This window comes from Dasypus novemcinctus, chromosome 14, assembly GCF_030445035.2.
Source record: "Dasypus novemcinctus isolate mDasNov1 chromosome 14, mDasNov1.1.hap2, whole genome shotgun sequence".
Taxonomy (NCBI): domain Eukaryota; kingdom Metazoa; phylum Chordata; class Mammalia; order Cingulata; family Dasypodidae; genus Dasypus; species Dasypus novemcinctus.
The window spans coordinates 47,502,250-47,521,506 of NC_080686.1; the positions used below are offsets into that span (position 1 = coordinate 47,502,250).

At 38.8% G+C, this 19,257-nt stretch overlaps 1 protein-coding gene across 5 annotated transcripts in view; it reads left to right on the forward strand.

Annotated features, from left to right (window-relative positions):
- RALYL (RALY RNA binding protein like) overlaps positions 1-19,257 on the forward strand; it is a 757,145-nt gene that overhangs the window by 632,953 nt on the left and 104,935 nt on the right. For all 5 annotated transcript variants that reach the window (XM_058275682.2, XM_058275685.1, XM_071207892.1 and 2 more), the window contains one exon: positions 12,701-12,733. In XM_058275682.2, the coding sequence (XP_058131665.1) occupies positions 12,701-12,733 (33 nt within the window). The remainder of the gene's footprint in view (positions 1-12,700; positions 12,734-19,257) is intronic.

The following is a 19,257-nucleotide window of genomic DNA, read 5'->3' on the forward strand; positions in this document are numbered from 1 at the left end:
TTGCTTTCTTATCATTCATGTGTTCACTGGAGTAGCATTTTTAATTTCCTTCAAGAACTTTTTCTTTTCATTCACATCTTGGCTAACTGGTGCAAGAGGCTTGGCTTTCAGCCGATCTCAGCTTTGGACATGCCTTCCTCACTAAACTTAATCATTTCTAGCTTTTGATTTAAAGTGAGAGATGTGCAACTCTTCCTTTCATTTGAACCCTTAGAGGCCATTGTATGGTTATTAATTGGTCTAATTTAAATATTGTTGTGTCTCAGGGAATAAGGACGTTGGAAGAGAGGGCGAAAGATGGGGAAAGGTGGATTGGTGGAACAGTCAGAACACACACAATATATATTGCTTAATTTTGCCATCTTATGTAGATGCCATTTGTGGCACCCCAAAACAATTACAATACTAACATCAAAGCTTACTGATCACAGATCATCCCAACAGATATAATAATAATGAAAAAGTTTGAAATACTGTGAGAATTACCAATATGTGAGGACATGCTGTTGGAAAAATGACACTGATAGTCTTGCTCAATGCAGGTCTGCCACGAACCTTCAATTTGTAAAAAGTGCAGTATCTTTGAAGAACAATAAAATGAAAAGCAATGAAATGATGTATGCCTACATACCTATTTGCAGACAACATGGTCTTATATATAGAAAATCCAAAGGAATCAGCAAGAAAACTACTAGAGCTGATAAACGATTTCGGCAACATGGGGGTACAAAATCTACACATAAAAATCCATGTTGCCTCTGTACATTAACAGTGAATAATCCAAAGAGGAAATTAAGAAAACAATTCCATTTACAGCAACATCCAAAAGAACAAAATATCTAGGAATTAATTTAGCCAAAGATATAAAAATTTGTACACTGAAATTACAAAACATTGCTGAAAGAAATTAAAGAAGACCTACATAAATGGCAAGAATCTCATGTTCACAAATTGGAAAACTTAATATTGTTACGATGTCAATATTACCCAAAGCGAGCTATAAATTCAGTGTAACCATTATCAAAATTCCTGGAGCCTTTTTTGAAAAAGTGGAAAATCCAATCCTCATTCATGTGGAACTGCAAGGAGCCCTGAATAGTCAAAACAATTTTGAAAAAGAACAAAATTGGAAGACCCACACTTCCTGATATCAAATTGTACTACAAAGCTAGAGTAATCAAAGCAGTGTGCTACGGCATAAATATAGACATAAAGACTTAATTACTTCAGAGAACTAGCAAAAATAAAACTGGGTCTGAGAACAGCTGGGGTTACCAAGAAGGAACTCAGGCAAAAGATTAATCTGCCAAACAAGCGTGTCACTGGGAAGGGAACAGAAATACAGTTAAGCAAAAATGAAAGTTAGTTCTGCAAGCTTATATCAGATGTTAGCTATGATTTAGGCAGAGTTCAAAATGTTATAATAAGACTAGGAATAGAGTGTGAAGTTGAACCTGGGACCTGAAAGTGTTTAAGTGTGGGATGTACAGATAAAGTGCATTGAATGGTGAAGGGGGAGGGCAGGGACTGAAGCCAAGTGCTCATCCCAATCAACTGGAACTGGTCCTGAGACTATGTATATCATATCACTCAGCACTGTTGGCATTTTGCACATCTTGTGACTGGAAGTCAAAAAACCACACAGAATTTATTGAGTTTCATCTCTTCATGCTAAAAGAGAGAAAAAAGATAAATGGTATCAGGATTATGCAAAGCACAGTTACTGAGGATTGAGATACTCAAGTGGAGAACTCTGACTGATTGCCTGCTTCCCTCGTCTGCACTCTTGGCAGATGCACAGTTTCTCTGTGGGATTTAACAGCCTTTAGCAAGCAACTAAATAAGACAATTGGAAGAGACAGCTGAGCAGCCACTTGCTAGTTTTTCTTAAATGTGCTTCCTTTCACTACATAGGTTTGGAACTGAGATGAGCAACTCTTCCTACATGAACATAATTGAATTTGAAAGATTTTCTTTTCAGAAAATCATTTTTCTTAATTTAATGGAAACATCCACAGAGTTTTGTGCACTCCCTAACAAAGTGAGGTATGGTGAGATTAAGCCAGGAAGCTTAGTGGAATAGTGGTGAGACCCCACACGCTGCCTAAGCCAAATATCAGCCATCCACCCTGCCCCCTCCATCCCCAGAAGCTGTTGGGAAATGTGTTTCAAGTCTCTCAGAAGAATCTACCAATGGTTAGCGATCTTCCTTGTCAAGAGGTTCTTCATTTCTCTTGCGGCAGTTCCATCCTCCCAGTAGAACTATGAAAGAACGTTACAGCCTATCCAAGGGACATGAATGCTGCAGCCTCAATTTCCATTGTGGCAAAAACTGTGACTGAGTGTCACAACCGCCACTGAGATCTTTGTTGGTACCACAGACATCCATTAACCCATTTCTACTGTTAGCTGCACAGATGGTAGTAACTGCAAATGGTGCCCTAAGCAGAAATATCAATTGGGCATGAAAGCCCTTAATAAAGGAATCTCAGGAAAAAGAGGATATAAGCTGCTTTTTACTCCAGAGAAATTGAATCCACTGTGGAAATTCTTGCTGTAGGAGAGAAGGAGCCCAGGTCTCCCAGCATTGTCGGTGAATGTGATGTGATGCTATTTTATTTATTTATTTTTTAAAGATTTATTTTTTGTTTATTTCTCTCCCCTTCCCCCACCCCCCAGTTGTCTGCTCTCTGTGGCCATTCGCTGTGTGTTCTTCTGTGACCACTTCTCTCCTTATCAGCGCACGGGAATCTGTGTTTCTCTTTGTTGCATCATCTTGCTGTGTCAGCTCTCCGTGTGTGTGTGTGGCACCATTCCTGGGCAGGTTGCACTTTCTTTGGCGCTAGGCGGCTCTCCTTATGGGGCGCACTCCTTGCACGTGGGGCTCCCCTATGCGGGGGACACCCTTGCATGGCAGGGCACTCCTTGCGTGCATCAGCACTGCGCGTGGGCCAGCTCCACACGGGTCAGGGAGGCGCAGGGTTTGGACTGCGAACCTTCTATGTTGTAGGCAGACACCCAAGCCATATAATAGTAAGGACTCAAGCTCTTAATCATACTACTTGGATGATCATCCTGTCTATGACTTTCTAGCTTTAAGGACTTGCAAAAGTTACTCAATCCCTCTCTTCCTCAGTTTCCTCATGAATGAAATAGAGATGATATGGTATCAACTTCACAGAAAAGTTATGAGGATTAAATGTGTTTGAATGCTTAGAAGAGTATCTGGCAAACTCAAAAATATTGACTATCATCATATATGGAAACACTAAATATACATTATTATTTGTACACATTGGCATATGAAATCTATGTCCAGAGATCTAGGTCCCTCTGTGGAATTAATACATCTTCACTTGTGTGTGGCCTTGAGCAAATTTCTGTACTTTCCACTGGCACAGAGTTGGTAAATACATATGTAGACAGCACTCTTCTCTCCTTTCCTGGTCCCGTAGCAGACATAGGCTGAGTAGGTTTTAGAATTCTTGTCAACATGTTATTCCTGGCAGCTACCATCAATTAGCCAGAGTTGACATGAAGTTTAAAACTTATTTGAGCACTCAGCTTTAAGGGATAAAGGGTTTTAAGGGAATGATTGCTCCCACTAAGCCATTTCAGCCTATCTCATCCCAGTGTTGCCCCCATACCCGACTTTGCCACAAATTTCTCAATATGCTTGGCAGGACCTCTCAAAAGGATGCATCCATCACAGCACTAAATCCTTGTAGGTAGCCACATCTGGAAAAGGACTGTGGTTGGAGTGAGCATCCACATGATGGACCATGAGCTCATGGTCAGTATCTTGAACCCTTGTTCAACCCAAGATACTAACTGACAAGCCATACTCAAACGTTACTCAAGGTGTACTCAGACTTCTTTGTGCAGTTGGAGACAAGGAATGTCTGTGCCTGTGCAGGCCAGTGCTTCTTTCCTTACTGTGCAGGGGAAAAAAAGCTTGTTCTTCCTAACAAGCCCCTTAGTCCTCACAAGGAGAGCACTAATGGTATGTCTCTTAGCACCTGTGGTAGGCCAGCCAGCACAAAAGCCTGGGAGATCTTTTGTTTTTCATTTTTTCCCTTCAAGTGAGGGGAGGAGACTAGCTCACAGAATAAATACCACAGAGATTCTGATTTTCAGTGGATGTCAAAGAATTCGCCTATAAATATCTGCCCCTATTACATAAGGAAGGCTTCTATTGTTTTTTTTCTTTTGGTAAAAATGAGTTTTCAAGAATACTGGTAGAATTGGGTTCAATTTTTAATATGCAAGATGTTGAGAAAAAACAACACCTCAGAACCACTTTACAAGCGCTTATCTTTGATCAGAGGCATCATTTTCTGCTCACATTAAATCACTTACCTTGAAAAAAAGCCCGTTTAAATCAGAAAGAAGGCTTTGGAATGAGCAAAATGTGAATGTTTTTAGATTACAAATGATTAAGATTAAATGTAGACTGAATTTTAAATATAAAAATAGATTTTCTATAATTCTCAAGAAGGGTATTAAGATATTTGTAAAATAGCATGTCAGATTACCACCAAATGACAAGCTGTTTTTTAACTCATAGTGTGGGCAGCCACCACCACTCTCACCAGGGGCCCAGATAGGCCAGAGATAGCATTTATTGTACTCCTTACATTTCCCTAGAATATAGAGCAGTGACTGAAAATACAGACTTTGGGGTCAGACTGCCTGTGAATGGGTCCTGACTCTACAACTTTGCTGTAAGACTTTGAGCAAATTACTTGGTCTCTCTGAACTTCAGTTTTCTCATCTACTGTTGTTGTCTGAATTAAATATATTAGAGGACTTGGCCTACACCCTGGTTGTAGTAAGCTCTGGCTATTATGATAATCATTAGACTCTCAGAGTTTATGGAGTGAGTAGTTGGGACAGATGGGAGTCTGCTGGAATTCCTTTCTACCTAAAGTGTTTTTCATGCTTGTTTGATTGTCTTTGATAAACTTTTTGAAATGCAGATGAAGATCAATTATTCTCAAGATAGAAAATGCATTGCAGTAAAAAAGAGATCTTTCAATTCCTTTATGGATTGATCGATTCATTCATAGGTTGACAAACTAGTCTTCAAACATCAGTAGATATCAACACTAGCTTTAGCCCATAAATCAACTCTGATCTCTCCATTTCTGAGAATGTTAACTCTCTTTATTCCTACTTTTGTCTAACTTAGGTTAAGAATACCTGAACTACTTCAAGAGAGACATTTTATCTTTCATTTTCACTTCTATCCTACAGAACAGACTGAAGACTAGTGACACAGATCCAGGCACAGGTTTACTCATGCCATCAACATTTGTGGGGCATCTCCTCTGTGCTGGGGGAAGGTTAATACAAATGGCTAAACAATGCTGCTGTCCCTTTCTCAATTTTGCTTCCTCTATGCATGGAGGGCCTTTGGTGAGCCCAGATATTCTTCCTTCTACCATCTTCTCATTCTTTGCACTCTCTTTGGGTGGCCTCATTCTCAACTATGATTTCATGTACCAACTCTGCATTGATGAATGACCCCCAAATCCATGTTTTTAGACCAGATGTCTCACCTGAATTCCACATCAATATCTTCATCTATTGGCTACTGCACATCTTCACCAACACATTCATCATGGTTCATTCATATACAGCTACTACATGAACCTATTCACCAGCTTGGATCCTCTATTTCTGTTAACCAGAAATAAATACAGGGATGAAGATGAGAGGATTTAGGGATCTAAAATACACACACATTTATATTTCTAGATGTTTTAGATTATTTATTAATTCTAAAAAAAAAATCATATAAAAACTGTTTAAGTTTGGTCTATTACTTCCTCTATTTGCAGATGAGAAAATTAAGGTACAAAGAAGAGTGTCTTACCTCTCCACAGCCACACAGCCAGTAGGTGGTAGAGTCAGGATTGGAATCAGGCAGTCTGACTTTAGAACCTGTACCCTGAAGCCCTTTGGCACATCTACCCTAAATGGAGGCTGGGCCTGGGATTGTCAATGCTGAGGAGAGTAGTTCAGATGTTAGTAAGCACTGTTCCTGCCTAGTCATTTTTTTTTAATTAAAATTATTTATTTTTACGAATTACATTAAAAAAATACGAGGTCCCAATCAACCCCACCGCCCCCACCCCCTACTCCCCCCACAGCAACACTCTCTCCCATCATCGTGAGACATCCATTGCACCCAGTAAGTACATCTCTGAACATCACTGCACCCGGTAGTCAATGGTCCACATCATAGCCCACACTCTCCCCCGTTCCATCCAGTGGGCCCTGGGGGGGTCTACAATATCCTGTAATTGTCCGTGAAGCACCACCCACCTGCCTAGTCATTTTGACTACCAAAGCTTATAAACAGAGTAGGGTTCCAACTACCCTTATAAGGCATTTTAGATTCATGACAAAGACTCAGTCTTCAAAAGCAAAGTAGTTGAAGTCATTTCTGCAAAGAACACAGCACATGCGAAAGCTCAGAGGTGTGAGAAAGCATAATGCCCCCCAGACAGTAAGCAATTTCCTCAACTTGACTGGAGCATGGAGTCAGCAGGCTCAAGTGGTAGAAGACAGCGGCTGGAAAGAAACACTGGAACAAGGTTGTAAATGAACTTTTAGCCATATTAGGGGGGTTGGACTTTACCCTGTAGGCAAGGAATGGAAGTCAGGGTGGGGAAGCAAGGAATGGAAGTTCATCCAACACAAGCATGGCTGAGAGCACCCTGTGAAGAAGGCACGGTCCTAGGTACTTGAAACACAGTAAGCTCCTGCCTTCAAGGTGTGTATAGTATTAATGAGGAGCTCGACACATAAACTGGCCAATTTAATACACGATGTTAAGTGTTACAGGGTACTATGGGAACAGTTATGAAACACTCCTAACCAAGTCAGGTGTCTTATAAGAGAATCCTTTCTCAAAGCCCTCAGAGGTTTGTAAGGAGGGGAATTACATAATTAGATCTGTATTTAGAAAGATAATAAAATACTGGAGAGAGGAGCTCATTAAGAGGAAGAGATTCTAAAAGCCCATAAAAAGCTGATGATCACTTGAACTATGATAGTAAAAATCAAAAGGTTATAGACAGAATGAAAGGGGCTCTTGGCGACAGAAACAATAGAATTTGGAATCGGATGAAACTGGAAATTTGAAAAGGAGTTAATGAAAAGACGCTAAGATTTCTAGCTTGGTCACCTGAGTAGCTATTTATGCCATTCAGTTGAAGGAAAGGGAAGGAAGGCCAGATTGAGTAAGGAAGACAATGAATTTAGGTCAGAACATAATAATTTAGAGGTCCCTACAATGGAGACACCTGGTGCTCAGCTTTAGCCACAGCATTCAGCATTGCATGGGACAATGCTGGAGGTGTAAGTTTAAGAATCGCTGGTATGTGGATAACATTCAAAACCATGTGAGTGGATGAAATATCTCAGAAGAGCACAGAAAGTATAAAGAGAGGAAATGTGACAGTGCCATAAGGCACATGTAAACAACAACAACAAAAAAAAAAAAAATAGAGAGGCAAAAGACAATGTAGCATTTGAGCTCATGAACTTTGGAGCCAGAATGCCTAAATTCAAATCCTGGCTCAGACATTTATTAGCTGTGTAAGTAGCAAGTAATTAGCTTGGGCAAGTAATTAGCAACTCTGGGCCTCAGTGTCTTCATATATAAAGTAGGAATGATAATAGTGACTACCTCAGAGGGTATTATCATGTATTAATAAATCAATGCTGATAAAGCATTTTCAACAATAGCTGGCCCTTAGTAAAAATAATTTAGTCTTTGTTAAATAATAAATATTATAACTCTTTTAGCCCCAGATTTGGTATTCTATTTTATTTCTCTACTATGTTTTTTTTTTTTCTGAAGGCTGTGGTTTGCTTCTCCTAATTCTCCTCTTAGTTCTATAACTGATTTTTTCCTAGCAAGTCCTAATGAAGTATTATTAAATTTACTACCCATTTCATCTTAAAAGAAAATCTTGGGAAAGATAAAAAAATTTATTTCTTCATAAAAAATCTTGAGAAAGTTCTCTGTGGGCATTTCCCAATATAATCATCTGATTCTAAGGAATAAACAAGTGAGCAATTTTTCTCCAAAAGGATGTTTCTGCTAGTGGTTTTGTTTTTTTTTTAACATATTTTTCACATTTCAGGACTAAAATTAGAAAATCAGCTTTTCATATATTCAAGAAATTGCAACCTGGGAGGCAGATTTGGCCCAATGGATAGGGCATCTGCCTACCACATGAGAGGTCCAAGGTTCAAACCCCGGGCCTCCTTGACCCGTGTGGAGCTGGCCCATGCGCAGTGCTGATGATGCGCGCAAGGAGTGCCCTGCCATGCAGTGGTATCCCCCGCGTAGGGGAGCCCCACGCCCAAGGAGTGTGCCCCGTAAGGAGAGCTGCCCTGTGCATAAAAAGCACAGCCTGCCCAGGAATGGCGCCACACACACGGAGAGCTGACACAGCAATATGACAGCAAAATGAGACACAGATTCCAGGTGCCACTGACAAAAATACACACCAACACAGAACACACAGTGAATGGACACAGAGAACAGACAACTGGGGTAGCGGAAGGGGAGAGAAAGAAATAAAAAATAAATCTTTAGAAAAAAAAAGAAATTGCAACCCTTAGAATTAACAACTTATCTGTGGCATAGTCATGGCCATCAGAAGATTCCACTCTATGCCAAGGACTATGCCCTTTATAAATACTTAAACTCATATTCTTTACAAAAGTCTTTTGATTTGACTATGATGTTTGCTGTATTATTAATGAAAAAATTAAGTTAGACTGAACCTCTGAATGATCTCAAGGCTAGGGAAGTTAGCTCCATGTCATGCACAATGACTGAGCAGTTGGTTACAAAGCAGAGAATCATTCAGCATGGGCTGGTTGTCACTTTTCTCTGCAGCATTACATCATCTTGAGGATGAAGCATAGGATAGGAGGATCTGATGGGGCTGCCCACCAAGATTTCCTTCCCTACTTCAGCACATAAGATGCTTGTACCTAGGGCTTATCTTCAGGGGCTTGGAGTGGCTAATGGACAATTGTCTTTGCTTTCTTCTCTGCTCACCTCATGGAGCATCAGCAATCATCTCCCACTGAACATCAGAAAGCTTATCCTCTTATCTAAGCAGAGATTCAGATTTAATATTCTTACCAGTTTGACTGATGCCCTAAGTTAACTTTTTAATCCAGGATTGTTGTCCAGAGAATATGCAATATTAATGAAGGCAATAAGTATTAAAAACTCAGAGACAGCCAAGGCCCTTGAGATGAGGGCATTATGATTGGTTTTATGAAGGAGATTAGATTGAGCTAAACTTGGAGGATAAATAGATCTTGCAAAGGAAAAGGAAGGAAAAACAGTATTCTAGGTATAAAAATGGAATGCTCAAAGGAGCCAAGGCAAAGCTAAACCAGATGTGTTTGTACAATGAATAGACTAGTTTCTGGAATGAAGTGTTTAGTATGAAACATAGTAAAGAACAATATGGAAAGGTGTTGTGGGGCAGGTTTGTGGCAAGTTTTTAAATGACAAGCTAAAAAGTTTGAGTTGTCAAAGTTGTCAAGAAAAATGTCAATGAAAACTGCATTTTAAGGGGAATAAACTGTCAGTCAGGTTACATCCTGAATAGGTAGAGTAGAGAAGGAGTTCAAATTATCCTGAACTCCTAAGTCTGAGAGAATATCTTGATATGTATGAGAAGTAGAGAGTGTCTATTTTGAGGGGTTGTTTCTAATTCCTTCCAACAATATAATTATATTTCGTGCATTGGCACACATTTTCTCTAAAGGCCATATATTAGTACTAAATATTTCAGGGTTGTTGACACACAGTATCTGTCACAACTGTTCAACTTACTTTCGTTGGCGCAAAACAATCTTAGACAATATGTAAACAAATGATCATGGCTGTGAAATTTAAAAAAACTTTTTTTCTTAATTTATGGACACTGAAATTTGAATTTCATATAATATTCACATGTCATGAAATGTTATTCTTCTTTATTATTTCTTTTGACCATTTAAAAAGGTCAAAACTCTTCTTAGCTTGTGGTGGCCAGTAGAGTTTGACCCACAGGACAGAGTTTGCCAAGCCCTGGATTATAGAGCATTAATCAGAACTCTCAGTCCAACAACATTTTGAAAACATTAACTTCTCCTTTGACATGTTGTACAGAGCATTGGGAAGTAGAGAGTTGAAGTAGGGAGATGAGACGAGGACAACTCATCAGCCAGTCAGACTAACATTAACTAGTGGGGTCAGTGGGGCAACATATCTCCCCATATGCTCCAATGCTCCAGCTGCCTGTGAGATAAAGAGAAAAATCATCCAATACCTATTAAACTTCAAAAAAATTCTAAACTCAGTATTTTGATAATTGCGTGGGAAAGGCAAAAGTGGCATATACCTCACTTTTATTCAAGTTGTTTTTGCTAACATTAAATAAAGTACAACACAGTACCTAAACCTAGAGTATAGAATGGCAACAATGAAGAAAGCTGAGTGTGAGAGCAGTGGGTAGACTTGGAGCAACTCTGAACAAAGACGTTCTATATTTGATGAGACCATTTAGGGCAGGGTAATTAATGAGAACAATCCTGGGAATGAAGTGAAGAAGGGATGAAAAAGTCACATAAAGGATACCAATGAGATGTTTCAGATGAAAATGAGAGAAAGGTCAGATGTAAAATATTTTGAAATACTGTGGCTATATCATTCAACGCCATTAAAGGGCAAACAGCAGAGAGAGGCAAAGGGATAGTATAGGGAGTGGGAAATAAGAATTAGAAGGCTAGAGGGCAGCACTTCACACAAGCAAATAACATAATACACTCAAGTCTGATAAATGTTAGACTGAAATGATTAGTTAATACAAAGAAAATGGAACTTAATTCCCATGTTATCATGTCATCTATTTTTCAAATCTTAGTGGACAGCAAATAAGGGAGAAGTGGTATCATCATGATGTGATGGTTCAAATAAGGAAAATTTTCTTGCATCATATTATATAGAATCTCCCTTTATTTCTTCCAGTTAATTTTCTTTTGATCAGCTCGTACTGATCCTATGTTAGGAAGTAAACATATTCAAAAATTATCTTCACCATTTTGCTTATCCATATAACAAATGTATGGGAAAAACAAAACATACAGGATGGGAAATACCTAACCTGGGGATAGAGACTGTGAATTATATAGGAATTTAGAAAAGGTAAAGCTTACATAAAATATACACCTCCAGTTTCCTAATACCAACTGCTGGATGTATCTGCTTCTTCCCTGCTTGTAGTTGTCAGAATCATTGCTGGGGTGCTCGCTCCCTAAAAGTGTTCCCTTCCTGCAACAAAGGTTCATCCAAAGCAGCATTGGCATGTGGCAAAGACCCATGTGAGCTCTGCCCAAAAATATGCCAAGGCATATTTCTAGCAAGCTATTTTTTACATACATAGAATGAAATAGAGACCAAAAAAAAAGCCATTCTTACCTTCATTATTTATATTTCATATTAAAGTAAAGTTTCATGGCCTAATTCTAGTAGAGTACCATCACTTCTCTACTCCAATCTATAAAAGTAGTCAGCTGGTGCTCAATAAAAGCTTGCTGGGGGAGTGGATGTAGCTCAGTGGTTGACCACCTTCTTCCCATGTATGAGGTCCTGGGTTCAATCTCTGGTATCCCTTAAAAAAAAGTTTGTTGTAGATTTAAATTTTCTGTCATTTCCTACAAATATTTATATAAAAATAAATTTAAAACAAGAGTCTTAGGAAGCTTAAACACTAGGATTTATATTAAAATATCCTCAGTGATCTTCAATATTCGCCTTTATCTAACCCATAATTAAATGTTAATAAACCTATATGAAAATAAAGTGCCTAGTGTACACCTACCAACCGATCTCCTTAAATATTAAGCAGATAATATTTTAAAATGAAACCTTTCCTGATTTACCTCTTGCAAGGAATATAGAGTTAATTTATGAATCCGGAAAATCAGCAGTAAGCAATCCTCACCCATTTTTACAGATGAGAAAAATGAGCTCCAGAAAGTGTGACTTTCTCAAGATGTTCCAATTAGCCAGAGGTTTCAGGATTACAGTTCCCACTGACTACATTGGGGCATGCAGAAAATATTAGGTTCTCAGGAAATACAGAGGAGACAGGAGGACCCTAATCTGTGATTGACACTTGGGTATTGCAGTATGTAAATGACCCAGAGTGAATGGCATCTGCTTCTCTCTTGACTACAGAATGTATACTCTGGAAATAAATTACTCAGCCAATATGGAGCCAAATACATTGTAAATGTCTTCACTATTACAACAACCACAAATAGATACTATATTTAAACTTCTACAAACAAACTACCATGAAAAAAAAAAAAGTAGACATAGCAAGTACAAATCAGAATTAGGCTAACACTATCATCATCTTAATGTATAATTTAAATCTATATTCTCATTCCAAGGGTCTCTCATTTCATTCAACTTCTGCATTAATTCAGCCAGAATTTGAATTAGTCCAAATTAGACCTTCATATATTATTTAGAGCTTTTTGCTGGTACTAAATTATGCATTTATATCCAAACAAGTGTAATAATTTTGTCAGATTCATGTAAAAGCAGTTTTTTGAATGTATAGTATATTGTTATATTAAAATTAATTTTTAATATTTTTCATAGACTTGAATCAAAGGAGCCTTTCCTGTCTGTTGGGTGAGTATATGTCTAAATATTTTAAACATTCATATTTGCAAGGTTTTCTGAGATGGTGCTTTTGTCTTTTAACCCCATATCCAAATCATAACATATCATTGCATGCACATTTCTTCAGCATTGCTACCTACATTATATAAACATTTAAATAAAATATTTCCTAGGCAGCTGTGTGACTTCAGAATTTCAGCTAATGAAGGTGTATGAAATACTGTGTCCTCTGTAAAAGCTAAACAAAGAACACAGTGATTATCCATAATCTCATCATAAAACCATAAGCTCATCTTGGTTCTTTTAATTCCTTTGAATCACAGCTTCACTCTTCTCAGTATGTCCACCCAAATCTTTGTATTCCATTCCCTTTCAATGTACTCTATTTCACTTCTTCTTCTTCCTCCTTCTCTAAATCTGTCTTCAAAATCTGTATCTATCATTTCTCCTTTTCTCTCATCTCACTTTTGTCTCCCCAATTCCCTCACACTGACATGCTTCTCTGAACACAAATCCAAAGAACCCTAAGGCAAATTTGGTGAGGGCTAATGCTAGGCTCCTCTGCTGGGTACCATTCTGAGTCATGGTACATTTCCTAAATGGAGGCTGCTGGTTCACGTGTTATATTGCATAACGTTCTTATCAAGACTATACATGTACTATTTTCAGACATTTGTAACTAAGAATCAGCAAATTTTATCTGACTTAGCAAGTAGTCCTTTGGTTAATATATTAAAATGTCTTTTTAAGAGATTTTGCATGCTCAGCATTTTGGTTGATGTTGTAAAGTATCAAAAAGCATTAGATGTGATCTATGATTGAGAGGAAACCATGCATTATTTGATAAGAGCAAAACTCACATATAGGCAGTCACTACACTTATGCTTAATGACCAGAAACATGGGTTTGGGTTAGATTTTTAAATGAACAGATTAATTTTCTTTTATTAATTTGTTCGTGACCCTTGAATATTTCTTCATTCATTGATCTACAGTGGTTCCTTCTTCCCATCTACTCATGATAAAAACCATTTAAGAAAGTCCATTCAGATCATGGGAATCAAAATAATTGTTCGGGATGCTGGGAGATAAAAATAGAGTATACGGCTTTTATTGTAGAACTTTATGAAAAATAGAAGATCAAGTTGGTCTGGTCCAAAAGAATCACAAAGGGGTTCTTAAACTTTTTTTGTTCCATGGACCCTTTTGCCAGTCAGATGAAAACCACGGACCACTCACTAAGTCCACACTATACTGTGTATTATTTAATAAATATATCACACCCACACCAACACACCCTCACAAGAAAAATTTTTTTTGAATTTCAATTCAAGCTCACAGACCCCTGGTTAAGAACCCCTGCATTAGAGCATGCCTCTTTCCTTCACTGATCATCAGTTCCAATTGTTGAAAATCTCTAAGCCCAAAGAAATCTTTTATTTTGAATGCATTACCTGTCTTGCCCTGCAAACAAGAGAGCTGAAATAGCTTTTCTTCATGCCTCAATGCAGTTTATCTGCAGCGTTTCCTGTTCTCACCAAGTACTTTGGGATGGATACATTTTTTATTGAATGTCTGTTTTACAAGGGCAGGCCCTAAGTGATCCTTGTTTAAACTCATCAGGAGTTTGACACCCTTTTTCAGAGCCCTGAGGAAAAGTTTCCCAAAAATGAATGATGTGTAATTCAGTTAGCGCTCAAAATGGGAAATATGATATGGCGCTAATAAGGTAGTGCTCTTTTTTAGAATATGTCTTTAAAGTGATATGAAACATACAACCCCGTGGTTCGGCTGACTGGATATTTTAAACGTTGGCTAGATTTCTCCATCTTCCTCCAAAAAGTGATTTTAAATATAACTGTCCAGAAGTGTGTGTGACTCTCTTTCTAACCCCTGTTCAGTCAGAGGATGGGGCAATAGTGAATGTAATGGGCACACGAGTCCACCAGGCACCAGTAAAGTATCATAAGAACCATTATTCAAACATATGACTTTTAATTCACATTTGCTTGCCGTAGTCTATGGTCTATGGTGGCAGTTGACATGAGAGTATATAACGTGTTTGTTCTGAATACCTCACAGTAATTGTAACTCATTTTTAATTTTTTAAAAATGTATGAATTATATTAATGAATATATCAGTGCTAAATATCACAAACCTGCCCACCCATGTCGTACATTTATCTAGATGTTGCATTCATAGACTCAAACATTTACCAGCTGGCTTGTATTTCAGGCAGTAACTGAAACTCCCAAATTTTAATTTCCTTATTTGTGAAATGTTTAGCACAGTTCTTGGCACACAGTAATTGCCCATAACTTTTAGCTCTTATTACAGTTGTGGAAGATACAATCAGAGATGTCTGAAATAGTTCCATTTGTATAGGCACCGCCTTGTGTTATGTGTAGAAACCAAAAGAAGTTTTTATAATAGAGAAAAAAAGATTGAATGTGCTAATGAAATGATTTATCACATAAGATGATTGCAAATATTGTTGCATATTTTAATGATGAGCACCAATGCTTTCGTCTGGAACTAGTCTCCAAACTCATTTTATGGAGAAGCCCTGAAGGAAAGCATTTCCGCAGACTAATCTACAAAGACTGGAGAGGCTGTTTTCTTCTTAGCCTCCTCCTCCTCCTCCCCTGCCTCCTTCCCCTCCTTCTGCTCCCCCTCCTCCCCCCTTCCCCTCTCCTACCCCCTCCTCCTCCTGATAATTACCATTTAAATTTTTTAAATGGAAGGAAATTTTGGTACATTTTATTATGCATCTCAATATAAATTAGGAAACCAAATTAATTTCTCTGCTGATAAATGTCCTTTACTAATTATGAAATAAAATTAAAAACTGTCACAATACAAACAGAATCTGAATATACCAATAAAAACCTTGTCAAAGAAAATTATGACCCAAGAAAATATTTTCTTACTGAGAAAGATAAGGGAATTGTGAAAGCAAATTGGGTGATATCTCAGTTATCAGATCTTTAACTATACATTGATATAAGAGGAACTTTCCATAATATGCTCTAGGAAATTACTTATAAAATAACATCTTTAGGAAAAACCAAAACTGGAGTGAGTCATGAAGGCCCATCTCAGAGTTTGATTCTGTTGACCTGGAGTAGATCGATAGATGAAGTGTTTTCCAAAGTTATCTAGGTGATTTTAATACCAGCCAGGCCTGCGAACCACTGCCCGTACCATGCTTCCACCCTCCCCATACAACAGTTTGTCCTTATATAGCTATAAGGACATAAATCTCTTCAGAAAAAATGTAAAATATAACTTCCCAACAGTCCCGTAGATGTTTTGGGTAGATATGGTAGAGGTGGCCACGACAATCTAGAACTGTTTTGTAGTTCACCCATGAGAGATCAGGACAGATTCACCCAGAAGAGATGCCATGGAAGTCTCTGTGGTATGAAGGGTGCCCCATGCCAATGCTAAGGTATACAGAAAAGCATTCTGATATTTTCCTAGAATCAGATGTACCCATCTCACTCACTGAACATTGGGACCTTGCATGTGTTACTCTAATCTGACAATAACACAGATATTCCAATTTTCACAAAACTTCATCTGAATGAACATGAGAATTGATTAGGTTGCCTTGCTTTATGCTCTCATTGCACTCTGTGACTTTATTTCCCCACACTTTTCACAAGTGTAATTAAATAAATCTTGGTGTGATTTTTTTGGTATATTGCTTACTCCTATTAGACAGGAAGTTCCAGGAGGAAATATTCATTATTTACCTGAATAAATAATGGACCTGACCAGTAGCCTATAACATGGTTATTGAATGGATCAACTGAATTAAAATTAATCTCAACTCCCAATTTTTTTTTCCAAATTCTACTCAATTCATTCATTTTTAAAAAAATATTACATTCAAAAAATATGAGGTCCCCATTCACCCCCACCACCCCCACCCCACCACTTCCCCCACAGTAACACTCTCCCCCATCATCATGACACATCCATTGCATCTGGTGAGTACATCTCTGGGCATCACTGCACCCCATGTCCTCTGGTCCACACCATAGCCCACACTCTCCCACGTTCCATCCAGTGGGCCATGGGAGGACATAAAATGTCCGGCAGTTGTCCCTGGAGCACCACCCAGGACAACTCCAAGTCCCGAAAATGTCTCCACATCTCATCTCTTCCTCCCATTCCCAGCACCCAGCAGCCACCATGGCCGCTTTTTCCACACCAATGCCACATTTTCTCGATTATTAACCACAATAGTTCATGAATAGGATATCATTAAGTCCACTGTAATCCTTACTGTATTCCTCCTTCCTGTGGACCTTGGCTTGGTTGTGTCCATTCCACATCTATGTCAAGAGGGGGTTTAGATTCCACATGGATACTGGATGCAATCCTCCTGCTTTCAGTTGTAGGCACTCTAGGCTCCATGGTGTGGTGGTTGACATTCTTCAACTCCATGTTAGCTGAGTGGGGTAAGTCCACTAAATCAGAGTGTAGGAGCTGAAGTCTGTTGAGGCTCAGGGCCTGGCTATCATATTGTCAGTCCAGAGATTCAAATCCCCTAGATATATCTTAAACCCCAGCACCAACTACAATTCCAGTAAAGTAGCATGAAAGGCTTGTGAAAAGAGATCCCATCTGAGTCCAGCTCCATCACGCAGAAACACCAACTCCAAAGAAGGGCCAACTGACATGGCAGTGAACCCCATCTCCCGTGACCATAGAACCTGTGGGTCCTTTTAGCCCTCAAAAGGACCAGTACCTGGAGTTGTATCTACTTTATCTGTCTCTGAGACTCTGCTCAGGTGTGCATAAGGGCAATCCCTCTGACAACCTCCAGACTCTTTTTTAGAGACTCATAGCCATATGAACTCATTTGTTGTTTCCATTTCCCCCTTACTTTAGGTCAAAAAGCATTTTTAACTCCTGTTATTATATGTAGACAGGGATATTCTGCTGGTCTGTGTTGAACCTTTAATTCAAGGTCATTTTCTAGTTATGTCATCAGCTGGTACTTGGTAGTGATCCCTTGGTGCCAGGGAGGCTCATCCCCGGGCGTCATGTCCCACTCTGGGGGGAAGGCATTGCATTTACATGCCGAGTTTGGCTTCGAGACTGGGCACATTTGAGTAACACGGAGGCTGTCAGGAGGGAACTCTTAGGCACAGTGCTGCTCTGGGCCTTGTTCTTATTTCAGGTGTATAGGCTCACAAGCATAGTCATTAGTATCAGGGACTCACTTTTGGACCCTCATTCCTTCCTGGTCCTTACCGTTGCACCTGGGGGACTGCCGCTGCTCCCCTAGGCACCACGACAGAGCCCCCCTCCTCCCCCCCCGCCAGGAACCCAGTATCCCCTCCAGCTGTTTTTAATTGTTTCCACTATGAGTATATCCAAACATTTCCATGCACCCTGGACACATGCCCTGTATAACTCCCTGTCAACCATATATCACCTGTCAATAAAATCCCATACCAGTATTCCTCCGCTGCCATTGTTGAACCACTCTGTGATCCAAAACTTCCTGAAAACTGAAGCCCTATATAATATCAGGTTCCCTTACTAGTAAAATGGAATATAGCGATGAGTTTAAAGGTTAGATATAGAATAATATTGATTTGGAAAAATTCTACATCCTATCTTTTTCTTTTCTTTTTTCCTAATTATTGAGCTTCTCTTCACAAGAGTCCTAGATCACAGTAATTCATCTATACAATATACAGTACTCCCACATATCCATTATAAAACCTTTTCCCTTCCACAGCGATAATCTTTTAACTTATTCATATCATATTTACTGAAACTGATGTACAGATATTGAGACAATAGCTTTCAAACAAGGTAACATTTGTGTTTACATTGTGTTTCATACTTTAGGCTATACAGTTTTCTAAATTTTTAGTTATCCTGTGTTTTACATTATGGTTTACATTATTAGTCTGTCGTCCCCTATATGTTTTTGGTGTAATATTACATGTTTTATATCCATCATTGTGTACTCTTGTGAAACACTTCTTTTGCCCTCGCATTTACTTTGATTCCATCTATTCAGTATCTATTTCCCCCTCCCTTTGGGCCCCACAGTGACAGTCAATCTTCATTTCTTGAGGAGCCATGTTCAGCGATACTTGCAACAGTATTGAGGGCTTGACTTGCTCAACTGCCCTAATGCCCTGAGAGCCACCCTTTCTCTTGAGAGATACAGTTCCCTCTATTTGATGGCATTAGTCCTCCCCAGGTTGTGGGTCTACCTTCACTCTCATTATATGGGTCTCTACCCAATGGTATAACCCACTCTGGCAAAATGAGCATTCAGATATTCCCTAGGAGTCTGTCCTGCATCAGATTATCCCCTTTGAGTATCTTAAACAGGTAACTTTCCTAATTATATTTTGAAAAGGTTTTCTCAGCATTTTACTTTCAACCAACACCTGACAATCTCCTATGTTTGTATGTTGCCCCTCCCTACCCCCAATTTCTTAACTCCTAATTTTTTATAATGACTTTAAAGTGTAAATCTGGAAGCCACATTTCAA